This window comes from Crocodylus siamensis, chromosome 6, assembly GCF_052110815.1.
Source record: "Crocodylus siamensis isolate JL-2025a chromosome 6, ASM5211081v1, whole genome shotgun sequence".
NCBI lineage: Eukaryota > Metazoa > Chordata > Crocodylia > Crocodylidae > Crocodylus > Crocodylus siamensis.
In genome coordinates this window covers 3,356,004-3,371,317 of record NC_143400.1, presented here as the reverse complement: position 1 = coordinate 3,371,317, position 15,314 = coordinate 3,356,004, and the positions used below count along the sequence as shown (strand labels likewise).

The following is a 15,314-nucleotide window of genomic DNA, read 5'->3' as shown; positions in this document are numbered from 1 at the left end:
GCTACGACCTCCTTCCCAGGTGGGGGGCTCAGAGCCTGCGGGGTCCCGGTGCCCGGCTGGGGCAGTCGGGGTCCCAGCGCCCAGGAGCTGGGTGCCCAGCGGGGGGGTCGAGGTCACCCTCCCTGCGGGGGGTCGGGGTCACAGTGTCCCCAGGGAGGTGGCTCCCAGGCTTGCTTTCCAGGGCGGGGGCAGGTCCCTTCGCCCCCGCCCCTCCTCCCAGGACCCCAGGCCTGGCCCGCCAGCTAAGAATAGCCAAGGGGTAACCGGAGCCGCCGGGGCCGGCGCCGCATGCCGAGGCCTCGGCTGCAGCTTGACCCCCCCTCCCAGGATGCGGGGGGGAGCGGGCTGGTTCCCTGCTTCTTGCCCCCCCGCGCCAGGGGCAGATCTGGCTGCCCCCAACCCTGCCAGGGAGCCCCATGGCCCTGCATGGGGGCCGGATGGGATGCCAGCTGCTCCGTGCCCGGTGGGGGGGCAGAGCCCCTGCAGTCGGGGGAGGTTGGGGGTGGGCCCCGGCTTTCCTAAGCAGAGGGGAAACTGAGGCACGGAGCGAGGCGAGGCCGCGGCGTGGGGGCGCAGGGAGAGGGGCCCGGGCGCCCCGCTCGCTCTCGCCTGCCCCCCGCGCTGCTCCTAGAGCGGGGGCCAAGCCCGGGTGCCCAGGAGCCCCCACTCCCTTTGCAAGGCCACGGATCGGCCCCCCCCGCCGAGCTGGAGACAGCCCAGGTGGCCGAGACCCACAGTCTCCCCCCACTTTTTTCCCACCTATTTTTGCCGTTGACGCCATCAGTCGCTCCTTGGCCCCGTGACCCCCCCAATGACCTCATAGGCATTTTCTATTGCTGACGTGGCCCCTCCCCACCTTGTGCACAAGTGCAGTGGCCCTTTAAGAGCCAGCCCGGGGGGGGCCCTGGGCTTGGGGGGGGACCCCGGCGCCACCTGTCCCTGGCTGGAGCCGGGCCGCCCGCCCCCTCCCCTTGCCCCTGGGCCCTATATAAGGTGGGTGCCCCCCTAGCGCCATGTCTCGGGGCCGGGCGGCGCGTTGGGGCTGGGGTCTGAGGCAGCGAGCAAGGGGGGGCCGCCATGGGCACGCAGGTGGAGACCCACATCCAGTACAACCACTCCTATGTGGTCACCACCACGGGGGAGTACATGGCCCAGGAGGACGACTGGGACCGCGACCTGCTGCTCGACCCCGCCTGGGAGAAGCAGCAGCGCAAGGTGCACGGCCTGGGGGGCTCTGGGGGGACCCCCCTCCCTGCCGGGGGGCTCTGGGAGACCCCTCCTTTGCAAGGGGAGTGGGGGGGGAGCCTGGGGTCCTCCATCTCTGCTGGGGCTGGGGGGATCCCCCATGTCTGCTGGGAGGGTATGGTCAGGGCCCCCCAGCTCTGCCTGGGGGCTCAGGGGGCACTGATAACCTGGGCGGCAGGGGAAGGGGAAGGTGATCCAGGCAAGAGGCAGCTGCTGCTGGGGGTAAGTGATACCTCCTCCTCCTCCTCCTCCGGGGACAGGGCGGGGGCCGGGGGAGCGTGTCCCCGGCGTGGTGTTGGTATGCCTGGCATGCGGGGGCCCGCAGGCTAAATATACCCAGTGCCGGATGCCGGGGCCTCTCCCTGCCCAAGCCGGGCAGCCCCAGTGCAATGGGGAGTGACTCCAGACTGCCTAGGGTGGGCGCTGAGGTCAGGAGTGAGCTGAGCTCCAGCTCTGATTCAATCAGGATTGACTCTGGTCCAGTTGGGAGTGGCTCTGGATTGAATCAGGAGTGAGTTGAGATCCGGCCCCTATGCAATTGGAAGTGACTCTGGATTGACACTGGAGTGAGCTGAGATCCAGCCCCAGTGCAAGCAGGAGCAACGCTGGATTACCTCTAGCAAGGGCGGATTTCCAGCTCAGGCCCCAGGGGACTGGGAGTGACTCCAGATTGACCCTGCGGGCATCCTGACCTGGCTGCGGCCTGGCCCAGGGACCCCTCCCAGGGTAGCGGCACCGGGGCTGGGGGCCCCCATCACCGCACTCTCACCCCTCGGGCCCTGCTCCTCTCCCAGCGCGGGAGAGCCCTGGGTGTCCGGCGTCCCCGCGGTGTTGGGGGGGTCAGATGCTCAGCGGGGGAGTGGGAGACCCCAGGAAGGAGACGTGGTGCGGCGTGTCCTTCACATGGGCTGGACAAGAGCCGGGTATGGTGCTGGGGTGCACGCGTGCGTGTGTGTGCACGTGTGTGTGCACGCGCCCCAGGAGCGCCTGGGTTCTGGGTGTGTCTGTGCTGTATGCGTGGGCAATTACGGCCTGCTGGGGCATGTGCACAACTCCGTGTGTGTGTGTGTGTGTGTGTGTGTGTGTGTGTGTGTGTGTGTGTACATATGCACACCCCCATGTGGTGCATGAGGAAATGCACACACACATAACCAAAGCTATCTGCTTTGTGTGTGTGTGTGTGTGTGTGTGTGTGTGTGTCCACACGCCTGTGATGCAGTGTATCAGGACATGCACACGCCTGTGGCTGGGCCTGTCTGTGTGCTGTGCGTGTGCTCAGGCAGGCCCGCGTGCCCATGCCCCGCTGTGGCGTCCCATGTCAGCCTGTGCCCCACAGTGCCCACGCTGCGATCGGGGTGACTCCAGACCGACCCGGGGGGAATCCCGGCCTGGCCCAGGGACCCCCCAGGACCTCGGTGCCAGGGCGGAGACTCACAGCCCTTGGACAGACGGACGGACGGGGAGGGGGGGCCGCGGTTCCTGCTGACTCGCGGGTTCGGGGGATCGGGTGGCGCCGGCCGCGGTCCCGGCACTGCCCTTGTAAGGCCGCAGCTAAAAACCAGTGCCAGGCGCTGAGCTCATGGGGTATTTCGGCCCCCGCAGGGCTGGGGGCGGGGGGGGCGGGTAGAGGAGTGGGGGGGTGCAGGCACACGTGTGTGCCTGTGTGTGTGCATGGATCCACACACACATGGGTGAGAACATGGGTGTACCTCTGTGTGTGTATGTGTGTTTATACATGTGCACAGCCCCCGCTCTGTATTTGGATGTGTCAGGACATTCACACACACATACCCAAATGTATATGTCCTCTGTGTGTGTGTGTGTGTGTGTGCACACGCGCGCATGGGTGTAGGCGCATGGATACACACATGTGATGAGCACCGGGGGGTGGTGCATGGATGTATGTGCACACACAAGGAGATCAGCACAGTGTGTGTGTGTGTGTGTGTGTGTGTGTGTGTGTGAGTGAATGGGTGTATGGGCACATAGACACACACACACACAGATGTGAGCAAGAGTGGGTCTAGGTATATGCATGTGTATGTGTACACACGAGTGAGAGCAGCAGGGGTGTGCATCTGGGCGGTGCTCATGCATGTATGTGTGCACACATATGTGAGCACAATGAGGGGGTGCGGGTGTCTATGTGTGTACACACAACTATGTGTGCACAAGGGTATGTGTCCACACACGTGTCTGTGCTCAAGTATGTGTATGTGCACATGCAAAGTCTGTAAGCATATGTGTGTGAGCCCATATGTGTGTGTGTGTGTGTCCATGTAGGTTTACACACATGTGTACCCAAGTATGTATGTGGGCATGTAAAGTTTGTGGCACATTGGTGTGTGAGCACAAGTGTGTGTGGATGGGCATGTATGTGGGTGGGTGTACAAAGTGTGTGTGTGGGGGGGTAAGTGCATGTGTACATGCATAAGCATGTATATGCACACCCAGGCAAGTGTGCAGGCACTGGGGGGAGGAGGGGGTGTGCACACAAGTGCATGTGCAGGCAAAGGGACACGCATTGGCACATAGGTACATAAACCCTGAGCGTGTGCATGTGTGTGCACCTGCCAGGGCCAAGGGTGGCAGTGACACCATGTGTGTGTCCACACGTGTGTGTGAGAGGGGCATGTGTGTGCCCAGGTGAGCTGTGAGAGGCGTTTTGTAGTGGCCCAGGTGGCTACAACCCCCGCCGACCCAACAGCAGGGACTGAGGGGGCGGGGGGGGGAACAACAGCCAGGCTGCGGGGGCAGGGCTGGGACCCATCTCTGATGGTGTCGTGACCCCTAAAGCCCCTTAAGCCCCTAACGAGGCTTTCCCGGCGCTGCCCCTGCCAGCGGGCGCCAGGCCTGGGCAGCCGCCAGCACCGGATCTGGGGGAGCGTGGCCTGGGGGCAGGGCACGGGGGCCGTGAGCCCAGACACCTGGGGTCTCTCCAGCTCTTGGGGGGGGAGGTGGGCTGAGGGCGTGAGAGCCGGGGGGCAGGGCCGCATGCACACACACATACATCCACACGAAGATGCACAATCCCCCTACTGAAAGTGTCACACACCCATATGCAGTCGCCTGGGCATGACAGACAGGCATGCAGACACACAGGTGCACACATGCATGCACACTCACACACGTACGCATGCAATCACATGCTGCCAGACACCCACACCATCACACATGTGCTGCAGGCCGGGTGGTGGGCACACACGGCCACACACGTGCATGGAGTCACCCCTCCAGGCCCCGCCGAGGCCCAGCAGGTGTGTGTGTGTGGGGGGGGGGGCGGCCATAGCAGCTGTCCCAGCCCCTGGCACGCAGGGACGGACGGGGACAGGACGGGATCTGCCGAGTCGGGACATTGTTGTGGGGCTGCGTCAGGACCTGGGCCTGGGGCCAGCGGGAGATGCACGCACACACGCACACACAGTGCTCTGCATGGGCACCTGGCAGCGCGCGCACACAGCCACACAGGTAGCGTGTGCATGTACATGGTGCACCCCTGTCCCCCGTGTGTGCAAAGGCAATCCTGGGGCGTGGACACATTCAGGCCCCCTGGGGAGCCTGGACGCCTGGGACTTCAGCCCTGGGAGGAGACTGGGGCCTTGTGTGGGGCGAGAGCTGGTGGTGCTGGGCCCTGGATGCCTGGGGGGGTCCTAGCAGCGAGCCCCCAGTGAATGGGCCCTGCCTGACCCTCCCCCCCACCCCGCAGACGTTCACGGCCTGGTGCAACTCGCACCTGCGCAAGGCAGGGACCCAGATCGAGAACATTGAGGACGACTTCCGCAATGGCCTCAAGCTCATGCTGCTGCTGGAAGTCATCTCAGGTCTGTGCAGGCCATGCAACACGCGTGTGCAGCTACACGCACACGGCTGACCCCTGCATGGCTTCTACTCACCTGGACGTGTGTGAGTGGGGCAGGGTGATGTGCATGCAGGCGTGCGCGTACACCATGTGTCTGGGTGCTTGAGCATGTGGCTGTGCAGGCAGATGTGTGCACACATAGGTGCGTGTGTGCATGCATGCATGTGGCTGTGTGCCTGCAGCATGGTATCTGCATGCGTGTACCTGTGTGTACATACATGTGTGTATAGCACTGTCTTTATTCATGTATATGTTTGGTGCATGCAAATACATGCGTATGCCTACATGTATGCACATGCAACATGGCATCTGGATGCATATACATGCATGTGCATCCGTGTGCACTTCCATGTCTTCAGGGTTTTTGGTTGTAGCAGTGTCTTCATGCATATGCATGTGTGCGTGCATGCACACAACCCTGTCTTCATGCGTATTCGTATGTGCACCTAGGGGTGTCTCCATGTCTATGTCACATGTGCACATACAGCACTGTGTCCACATGCACGTGGGTTCTTGCATGTGTTTGCACACACACACACACATTTAGGGGTGTCCCTGTCACTGACCCCATCCTACCATATGTCGGTGTGGTTGTGGGCCAACCCATCACTGCTTCCCATGCCTGCACACGCGTGTGCCCCCCTTTGCAGCACCTCTCCCCTGTGCCTGCACACGCGTGTGCCCCCTCTCATGGCATCTCCCCCCGCCCCTGCAGGCGAGCGCCTGCCGAAACCGGACAAGGGAAAGATGCGGTTCCATAAGATCGCCAACGTGAACAAGGCCTTGGACTTCATCTCCAGCAAGGGCGTCAAGCTGGTCTCCATCGGGGCCGAGGGTGAGCAGCAGGATGGGGGCAGGACCATGGGGGGGCAAAGGGAAGGGACTGAGTCCTAAGGGTCCAGGCTGGGGGGGACAGGCCCTGGGGGTGGGAGCAGGGGGAAGCAAGGACCTGGGGTCCAGGCTGGGGGGGGCAGACCTGGGGGCTGGGGAGGGCAGGGCCCCAAGGGTCCAAGCGGGGGGGGGGGCAGACTTGTGGGGGGGCAAAGGGAAGGGGCGGATCCTTGGGGTCCAGGCTCAGGGGGTCAGACTTGGGGGGAGACCCTGGGGATGGGCGTGGGGGGGCAAGCACCCTGGGGTCCAGGCTGGGGGAACAGACCTGGGGGTTGGGGGGGGCTGGATCCCGGGGGGGTGGGGGCAGGGTCCTAGGGGGTCCAGTTTAGGGGGGCATGGGCCCCCCCCCTTCAGCTCTGATCCCATCCTGTCCGCCCCCAGAGATCGTGGACGGGAACCTGAAGATGACCCTGGGCATGATCTGGACGATCATCCTGCGCTTCGCCATCCAGGACATCTCCGTCGAGGGTGAGCACACACGTGTGGACTGCGTGCCCTCACACACGCGGTGGACATGTGTGCACTTGCATGGGCCCCCGTGCTAACACACATGCAGGCACAAGTGTGCTCGCATGCACACAGACACGTGTGGCATCACGGACACAGGCACACATATGTAACCCCCTGTGCAAATACATATGGACACACAAATGTGCACACATGCAGCCCCCCATGCAATCATGTGCACAAACACAGGTGTAAATGTGCGCCCCCCCCCACCCTGGGTAAACATATACAGGCACATGCATGCATGCACAGATGTGTGCAGAAACATGCATGAGCACACACTTGCACACCACAGGCAATCACACACATACAGGCATAAATGTACACACAGTCCTGCCTTGTGCAAACATACGCAGACACGTGCAGAGATGCACACATGCACTCCCAGACTATCTCATACACACACAACCCCCTTTGTGCCAACACATACAGATATACGTGTGCAGACACGTGTGCAGAGACACAGATACACACACATGTGCACTCCCAGGCAGTCAGGTGCACAGACACTGGCACAAGTGCACAGACACTGGCACAAGTGCAGGCAAATACAACCCGCTTTGTGCCAACTCACAGCAACATACATCTACACATGTGTGCAGATACATGCATAGGCACCCCCCCTTAGGCAATTGCACACACAAAGCACAAATGCATACATCCACAACCCCCTTTGTGCCAACACACGCATACACATGCACAGGTGTATGCAGACACATGTATATGGATCCACATGCACCTCAGGCACTAGCACACAGACACAAGCACAACCCCCCCTTTGTGCTGATGCACAGACATACGTGTGCACACATGCATGCAGACACCCGCATAGGCATGCACACACACCTGTTGGGCAATCACACACGCAGACACACACACACAATGCACATGCCCGTGACCCCATGAACCCCCAACCTTTATGCCAGTGCACATACATGTCCACGTACGCCTGTGCCTGCACACACACGCACCCCTCAGGCCCAAAGACACACACATGTCCCTGGTCCAACACACAGGCACACGCATGTGCAACCCCCAAATCCCCTCCTCTTCCCCCTGCTCAGCCCAAGGAGGTGGGTCCATGTGCCTCCACCCCCTGCACCCGGTCTGACCCCCCAACTTCCCCCCCCAGAGACCTCGGCCAAGGAGGGGCTGCTGCTGTGGTGCCAGCGCAAGACGGCGCCGTACCGCAACGTCAACGTGCAGAACTTCCACATCAGGTACTGGGGGCCCAGGGACGTCTGGGGGGGTCTCAGCTGGTGGTGGGGAGCTGCGGGACCTGGGCAAGGCCAAGAGCTGGGGAGGAGGGAGAGGGGCTCAGGGTGTGCGTGTGATGACACGGGCATGGGCTGTGCCAGGCCAGGGGTGCAGGTGGCATTGTGCGTGGGGTGCACACGTGTGTCTGAGCCTGGCACAGCCCGTGGCTAGAAACACGTGTGCGTGATGGCGGGGGGGAAGGAAGGGGCTGGACCCCGGGCTGTGTGTGTGCGCACACGTGTGCATGTGAATGTGCATGTGGGGCTCACGGATGTCTTCCCCCCAGCTGGAAGGACGGGCTGGCCCTGTGCGCCCTCATCCACCGCCATCGCCCCGACCTCATCGACTACGCCAAGCTCAGAAAGGTGCCACCCCCATGACCCCTGCCCCTGCCCCTGCCCCACATTCAACCATGGCTGCAAACCAGCCCTGTGACCCCCCTGCTGTGACCCCCCACCTCGTGACCTCTGACTTCCTGTGACCTCCCCATCATCCAGTTGCAACCCCATTCAGTGACCCCCAACACCCCTATGAACCTGCCCTGTGACCTTGACCCCACGCTGTGACCTCTGACCCCTGTGACCTCCCCATCCAGCTGCAACCCCGTCTGGTGACCCCCAACACCCATTGCCTTGCCAGTCCTGATCCCTCCCCTGTTGTGACCTCCCAGTTTTGTGGCCCTCCCCAACCTTGTGAGCTGTGTGCCGCTGCGCTGCGACCCCATTCAGTGACCTCTGACCCCACCCCGCGACCCCCACACCGAGTTGCAAAGCACCCTGTGACCCGACCCCCAATGCCAGCCACTCCACGGCCCAACCCCTCCCCGTCGTGATGCCTCCAACCTTGCAACACCTGACCCTGTCCTGTTGTCATCCCTTCCCTGTGACCTCTGACCCCTCCCATGCCCCCCACCTGGCAGCAACCCCGATACTGTATTGTGCACCTGCCCCGTGAGCCCCCAACCTTGTGACTTCTGCCCCCCCCATGACTCTGGTCCTTGCTGGGTCCATGGGCTGCCGATGGGAGTGGAGCCCCCCAACAGCCCCCATCTCACCCCCCCAGGACGATCCCATCGGGAACCTCAACACGGCTTTCGAGGTGGCTGAGAAATACCTGGACATCCCCAAGATGCTGGACGCCGAAGGTGGGGCCCGGACGCCTGAGGAGGGCAGTGTGGGCTGGGGGCCGGGAGCCTGGACACCTGGGTCCTCTGGGAGCGGGTCAGGCCTGGGGGGTCTCCCCCCCTTGACCCACCTGCCCCCCACAGACATCGTCAACACGCCCAAGCCGGACGAGAAGGCCATCATGACCTACGTGTCCTGCTTCTACCACGCCTTCGCCGGGGCCGAGCAGGTACCCTGAAGGCAGGGGAGGGGGCCCCGATCCTGGTCGGGGGGTCTAGGGGGGTCCTGCCGCCACGCTGGACCTGACGGGGGGGTCTCCCCCGCTCCAGGCCGAGACGGCGGCCAACAGGATCTGCAAGGTGCTGGCCGTCAACCAGGAGAACGAGAAGCTGATGGAGGAGTACGAGAAGCTCGCCAGCGAGGTGGGTGCCCCCTGCCCTGGGAGGGGAGCGGGGGCTCGGGGGTTACGATGGGCCCCCAAGGTCCCCCTGCCGCCAGCAGCACCTCAGTTTCCCTGTCCCGCACGACCGCAGCTGCTGGAGTGGATCCGCCGCACCATCCCGTGGCTGGAGAACCGCGTGGCCGAGAAGAGCATGAGCGCCATGCGCCGGAAGCTGGAGGACTTCCGCGACTACCGCCGCGTGCACAAGCCCCCGCGGGTGCAGGAGAAATGCCAGCTCGAGATCAACTTCAACACGCTCCAGACCAAGCTGCGCCTCAGCAACCGCCCTGCCTTCATGCCCTCTGAGGGCAAGATGGTCTCGGTGAGTCCTGGCCGGGGGCCACGTGTGGCGCTGGCGTGGCCACGCTCATGGGTGGGGGGACACGCGGGGCCCTGGCGTGGCCACATTCAGAGGACGGGGAGACACGTGGGACCCTGGAGAGGTCAAGTTCATGGCTGGGGGGATACATGGGGCCTTGGTGTGGCCACAAACGTGGGCAGGGGATGCCTGTAGCTTTGGTGAGCCCACATCCACGGGTGGGGAGAGACATGGGGCCTTGATGTGGCCAGGTTCATAGGATGGGGAGAAGTGAAGTTCATGGCTGGGGAGGGACACATGGCCTTGGCATGGCCACATTCATGGCTGGGGAGATGCATGGGGGCCTGGCGTGGCCAAGTTAATGAGCAGGGGGAGATAGGTGGGGTCTGATGTGGTCAAGTTCATGGGTGAGGCGATGCATGTGGCCTTGGCGTAGCCAAGTGCATGAGGCAAGTCGACGTGGGGCTCTGGCGTGGCCAAGTTCACAGGTGGGGAGATGCATGTGGCCGAGGCCTTGGGGTGGGGACACACGTGCCCCTCCTCTGGCCATGCCCCCAGGGCAGGGAGACGCACGTGGCCCTAGCGTGGCTGAGGGCACGGGGGGGTGGGGGGAGATGCGCAGGGCCGGGCTGAGCCCTCCCCCTGCCCGCAGGACATCGCCAACGCCTGGAAGGGGCTGGAGCAGGTGGAGAAGGGCTATGAGGAGTGGCTGCTCACCGAGATCCGCCGCCTCGAGCGCCTCGACCACCTGGCCGAGAAGTTCAAGCAGAAGGCCACCCTGCACGAGACCTGGACCAGAGGTACCCCGCGCACCCAGGCGGCCGGGTCCCCGCTCTAACCCCTCGCCTCCCGGAGCTGGGGGGAGCCCGGGCCCCGGTGACCCCGCCCCCTCCCCAGGGAAGGAGGAGGCGCTCACGCTGCGAGACTACGAGGCCGCGTCGCTGTACGAGGTGCGGGCCCTGCTGCGGCGCCACGAGGCCTTCGAGAGCGACCTGGCGGCTCACCAGGACCGCGTGGAGCAGATCGCTGCCATCGCCCAGGAGCTGAAGTAGGCGGGATGCAGGCACCGGCCCCCCCCCCTCCCACGCCCTCCTGGAGCTGGAGGAACCGGGGTGTCCAGCCCCCCCACTCTAACCCCTGCCCCCCCGCAGCGAGCTGGACTACCATGATGCAGCCTCGGTGAACTCCCGCTGTCAGGCCATCTGCGACCAGTGGGACACGCTGGGGACCCTCACCCAGAAGCGCCGCGATGCCCTCGAGGTGGGGGGTCCTAGAGGAGTTGGGGGGGTCCTGGAGGGGCAAGGGAGCCCCTTGGAGGCTGGGTGGCATCTGGGGAGGGGTTGGGGGGCAGGGGTGGGCTGGGAGACCCCTGGGGAGTCTGGGGCCTGCCCCCCCACTGACCCCCAGCCTGGTTCCCCCCCAGCGGGTGGAAAAGCTGCTGGAGACCATCGACCAGCTGTACCTGGAGTTCGCCAAGCGTGCCGCCCCCTTCAACAACTGGCTGGACGGCGCCAGCGAGGACCTGCAGGACATGTTCATCGTGCACAGCATCGAGGAGATCCAGGTGCGGGTGCGAGGAGAGGGGCGGGCGGGCAGGAGCGCGGACGCCTGGTTCCCCCCGTGACCCTGCGCCCCCCCCAGACCCTGATCACGGCGCACGAGCAGTTCAAGGCGACGCTGCCCGAGGCCGACAAGGAGCGCGCGGCCATCGCTGGTATCCAGGCTGAGGTGCAGAAGATTGCGCAGACGTACGGCATCAAGCTCAGCGCCGGCAACCCCTACAGCGCCCTGTCCCACCTCGACATCGCCTCCAAGTGGGACACGGTGAGGCCCGGCACAGCTCGACACGCCACGGGCACGGCCCAGCACACCACAGGCAAAACCCAGCACGCCCTGACATGACACCCCACGGCCCGACGCACCCTGATGCACCCCACGGCGTGGCCCGACATGCCACAGCCCAACACGCCCTGCCATGACACACCGCAGCCCTACACACCGACACACCCTAGCCCACCACGGCATGGCCCAACACGCCACGGCACAGCCCAGCACGCCACGAGCATGCCCTGACACAGCCCAGCGCGCCCCGGCCTGTCCCAGGCCGCCGCAGCGCGCCCCGGCTGTCCGTCCGGCAGCCGGGCGGGCGTCTGCTCGCCCTCACGTCCCCGCCTCGCCCCCAGGTGAAGCAGCTGGTGCCGCACCGCGACCAGATGCTGCAGGAGGAGCTGGCGCGGCAGCAAGCCAACGAGCGCCTCCGCCGCCAGTTCGCTGCCCAGGCCAACATCATCGGGCCCTGGATCCAGACCAAGATGGAGGTGCCCGGACCCCTGGGTGCTCCCCGTGCTGGGAGGGGAGGGAGGCTGGGGGTGAAAGCAGGGGGCCCCCCCCGGCCCTGCCGCCTGGGCTCCTGTTCCCTCAACACCTCCCCCCGCGCCCCCAGGAGATCGGCCACGTCTCGGCAGACATCAGCGGGTCCCTGGAGGACCAGATGAACCACCTGAAGCAGCACGAGCAGAACATCATCAACTACAAGACCAACATCGACAAGCTGGAGGGCGACCACCAGCTCATCCAGGAGGCACTGGTCTTCGACAACAAGCACACCAGCTACACCATGGAGGTGGGCCGGGCTGGGGCCAGGGGAGGTGGAGGCTGGGGGTGACCACACGCTGGAAGGGAGGGGTGTGGGGGGACTGGAGGGTCCCAGGGGTCAGAGGTCAGGCCGTGACCCCCCCCCCCCCAACACACTCCCCGCAGCACATCCGGGTGGGCTGGGAGCAGCTGCTCACGACGATCGCGCGGACCATCAACGAGGTGGAGAACCAGATCCTGACGCGCGACGCCAAGGGCATCAGCCAGGAGCAGATGAACGAGTTCCGGGCCTCCTTCAACCACTTCGACCGGGTCAGCCCCGCCCTCCCTCTGGCCACCCCCCCAATTGCATAGACACGCCTCTAATTTCATAGCCTTGCCCTCTGGTCCTGCTTCCACCAGCTGCCCAGGTCCCTGTGATGGGGGGGGGGGGGGGCAGATGCCCCCGCCAGAGAGATGGGCCCTGGCCTGGTAGCCAGCCCCCTGCTGGCCACCCCCTTCCCAGGTTGCACAGGGACCGTGGGGGTGGCACCCCCAGCCTGACCCGACTCTTCCCTACAGAAGCGGAACGGGATGATGGACCCTGATGACTTCCGTGCCTGCCTCATTTCCATGGGCTACGACCTGGTGAGAGACGCCCCCCTCAGCACATCCCCCACCCCGTAATGCGGGGATGCCTCCCCTCCACCTGCCGGCCCTCTCCAGCTTCTCAGGGGCAGTCTGGGCACGGGGCTGGGATATCAGTATATACACCAGGGGTGGGCAAAATGCGGCCCGGCAGGCCATTCTATCCCGCACACGAGGCCACTAAAAATTTAAGAAAATTAATATTTATCTGCCCCGGGCGTCTCTCATGCAGCCCTCAACGACTTGCCATAACTCAGTAAGCAGCCCTCCGCCTAAAATAACTGCCCCTGCCCCTGATATCTATACACGCATGGGCTCCCATCCACACCCTGGCCATGCCTGCCCCTGCTTAGTTTCCAAGGGGTAAAGCAGAGCCAGCCTGGGCAGACACTGGCCCCCCTAGTGCTCCTGTGCTGTGGCCACGTACTGCAGCCGCACCCTGCTTAGCTTCCACGGGGTAATCAAGCAGAGCCTGGGCAGCAACTCATACCCCTAGTGCTGGGGTATCAGTGGACTACACCGGCTTCCCATCCAAACCCTGACCTTCCCTGACCCTGCTTAGCTTCCAAAGGGTAACTGGAGCCTGTTGGGGCAGAGCACCCCCTGCTGGCTCCCTCCTATAGCACAGTGCAGCCTGCTGACCCCCCCATACCCCCTGCTGACCCGTCTCCCCACAGGGCGAGGTGGAGTTTGCCCGCATCATGACGCTGGTGGACCCCAACAACACGGGGGTCGTGACCTTCCAGGCGTTCATCGACTTCATGACCCGGGAGACAGCTGAGACCGACACAGCCGAACAGGTCATGGCCTCCTTCAAGATCCTCGCCTCCGACAAGGTCCGCCCTGGGGCCCTGAGGGGAGGGGAGGGTGATGCCGCAAGGCATGCTGGCGTGGGTGCAGCTGGACAACGGGGTGGGTGACACTGCAAGGCATGCTGGGATAGGCAACCCCTGCAGCAGGGAATACTGGAAAAAGGGTGGTGGGGGTGCTGTCATACCGAGCAGCCTGCTGTGGGTCCCAATGCTGCAAAGTATGCTAGGAGACGGGAGCTCTGGCTCCCTCCCATGAGCATCCCATGCTGTGGGGTGGTGGGACCGCCCCCCAAGTCGGCCCCATGTGACTGGGGAGGGGGTTCCTGTGACCTGTGACCCAGCAGGAGGGATCATGGCAGGGTCTCCACGGCCCGGGAGAGGTCATGGGGGGGGTCTCCATGCCCCAGGAGGGACCAGAGGGGTCCCCCCAGCCCCCCCGTGACCCCCACTGTGCCCCCCTCCCCCCCCAGAACTACATCACAGTGGAGGAGCTGCGGCGTGAGCTGCCCCCAGAGCAGGCCGAGTACTGCATCACCCGCATGACGAAGTACGTGGGGGCCGACGCTGTGTCTGGGGCCCTCGACTACGTCTCCTTCTCCAACGCGCTCTATGGCGAGAGCGACCTGTAAACCCCTGCACGGGGGCCTCTGTGCTTCCCCCTCCGGCTCCGGGGGACCCCCTCTGCCCCCCTTCCTGCACCAGGAGACCTCCAGCTGCAGCAGGGGCCCAGCTGCCGGGGCGTGGAGAGGTGGGGGTGTGTGTGTGTCCGGAGGGCTGCAGGCTGGCGCCATGCCCCTGCCCCGTGCTAATAAAGGCAGTGCACCCGCAAGAGCACCCGGCTGCCTCTGCGTGCCCTGGGGGCGGGCATGTGCACTATGTGTGCATGCAAACACACGAGGGCCTGTGTAACGTGCGTTTTACGTGTGCTCCTGAATTTCTGCATATGCATTCAGACATGGGTGTTGACATGATGTGTGCACACTGTGTGCAAAGATATAGGCATCTATGGCCCAAGTGTGCACGTGTGTGTATGCAAATCTGTGTGCATACATGTAGGTGCCCTGATCGTGTGTGGATAGGTGGGGTTGCAGGCTGAGCACATGGATACATGGGCACCTAGAGGCATGTGTGTGTGCATGGACATGGTCATGGGTGTACGTGCACATGGGCATCTAGGGGCACATGTGGTGCATGTGCGCACACACACATGCACAAGCCTACGCAATCTAGGCATGTGCAGAGCCCAAGGGGTGCTCCAGTAATATAAGTCCCTTTAGGTGCCTCTATAGGCATCACCCACTTCACTGGGGTCTCTGCTCGCCAGTCCTCCTGCTCCCCCTGCTGCTGCAGTAGGCAGGATGGACCCTGGCTTCTGCTATATGCGAAACCCACTCGCCTGAGGCACCCCCCAGAGCCAGGGCAGCTCCCCCCAGCCTCCACCCCCAAAACGGCCTCTGTGAGACGCAGCCCAGGGCCTGTTCACACACGAACCAGCCATCATTAATCCAGCACTGGGGGAACCTGGACATTTAGTGACTTCCACAGCCCAGGCCCCGGCCCCACAACCCACCCCAGCACTCTCCCTAGCCCCCCCGCATGCCAGCTGCTGTTTTCGGCTCAAGACAGATGCCAGTCC

At 64.0% G+C, this 15,314-nt stretch overlaps 2 protein-coding genes across 2 annotated transcripts in view; one reads left to right on the top strand and one right to left on the bottom strand.

Moving 5' to 3' along the window:
- TOP6BL (TOP6B like initiator of meiotic double strand breaks) overlaps positions 1-15,314 on the bottom strand; it is a 133,144-nt gene that overhangs the window by 107,176 nt on the left and 10,654 nt on the right. The window lies entirely within an intron of this gene.
- ACTN3 (actinin alpha 3) lies at positions 1,024-14,509 on the top strand. Its single transcript, XM_090054949.1, has 21 exons — positions 1,024-1,215; positions 4,952-5,066; positions 5,820-5,939; positions 6,377-6,463; positions 7,635-7,722; positions 8,046-8,124; positions 8,822-8,903; positions 9,027-9,112; positions 9,213-9,305; positions 9,417-9,647; positions 10,297-10,444; positions 10,542-10,692; positions 10,796-10,904; positions 11,068-11,208; positions 11,286-11,468; positions 11,828-11,962; positions 12,088-12,267; positions 12,405-12,551; positions 12,801-12,866; positions 13,544-13,702; positions 14,149-14,509. Exons 1-21 carry the CDS (start codon positions 1,078-1,080, stop codon positions 14,305-14,307), a joined length of 2,697 nt encoding a protein of 898 aa, XP_089911075.1. The 5' UTR covers positions 1,024-1,077; the 3' UTR covers positions 14,308-14,509.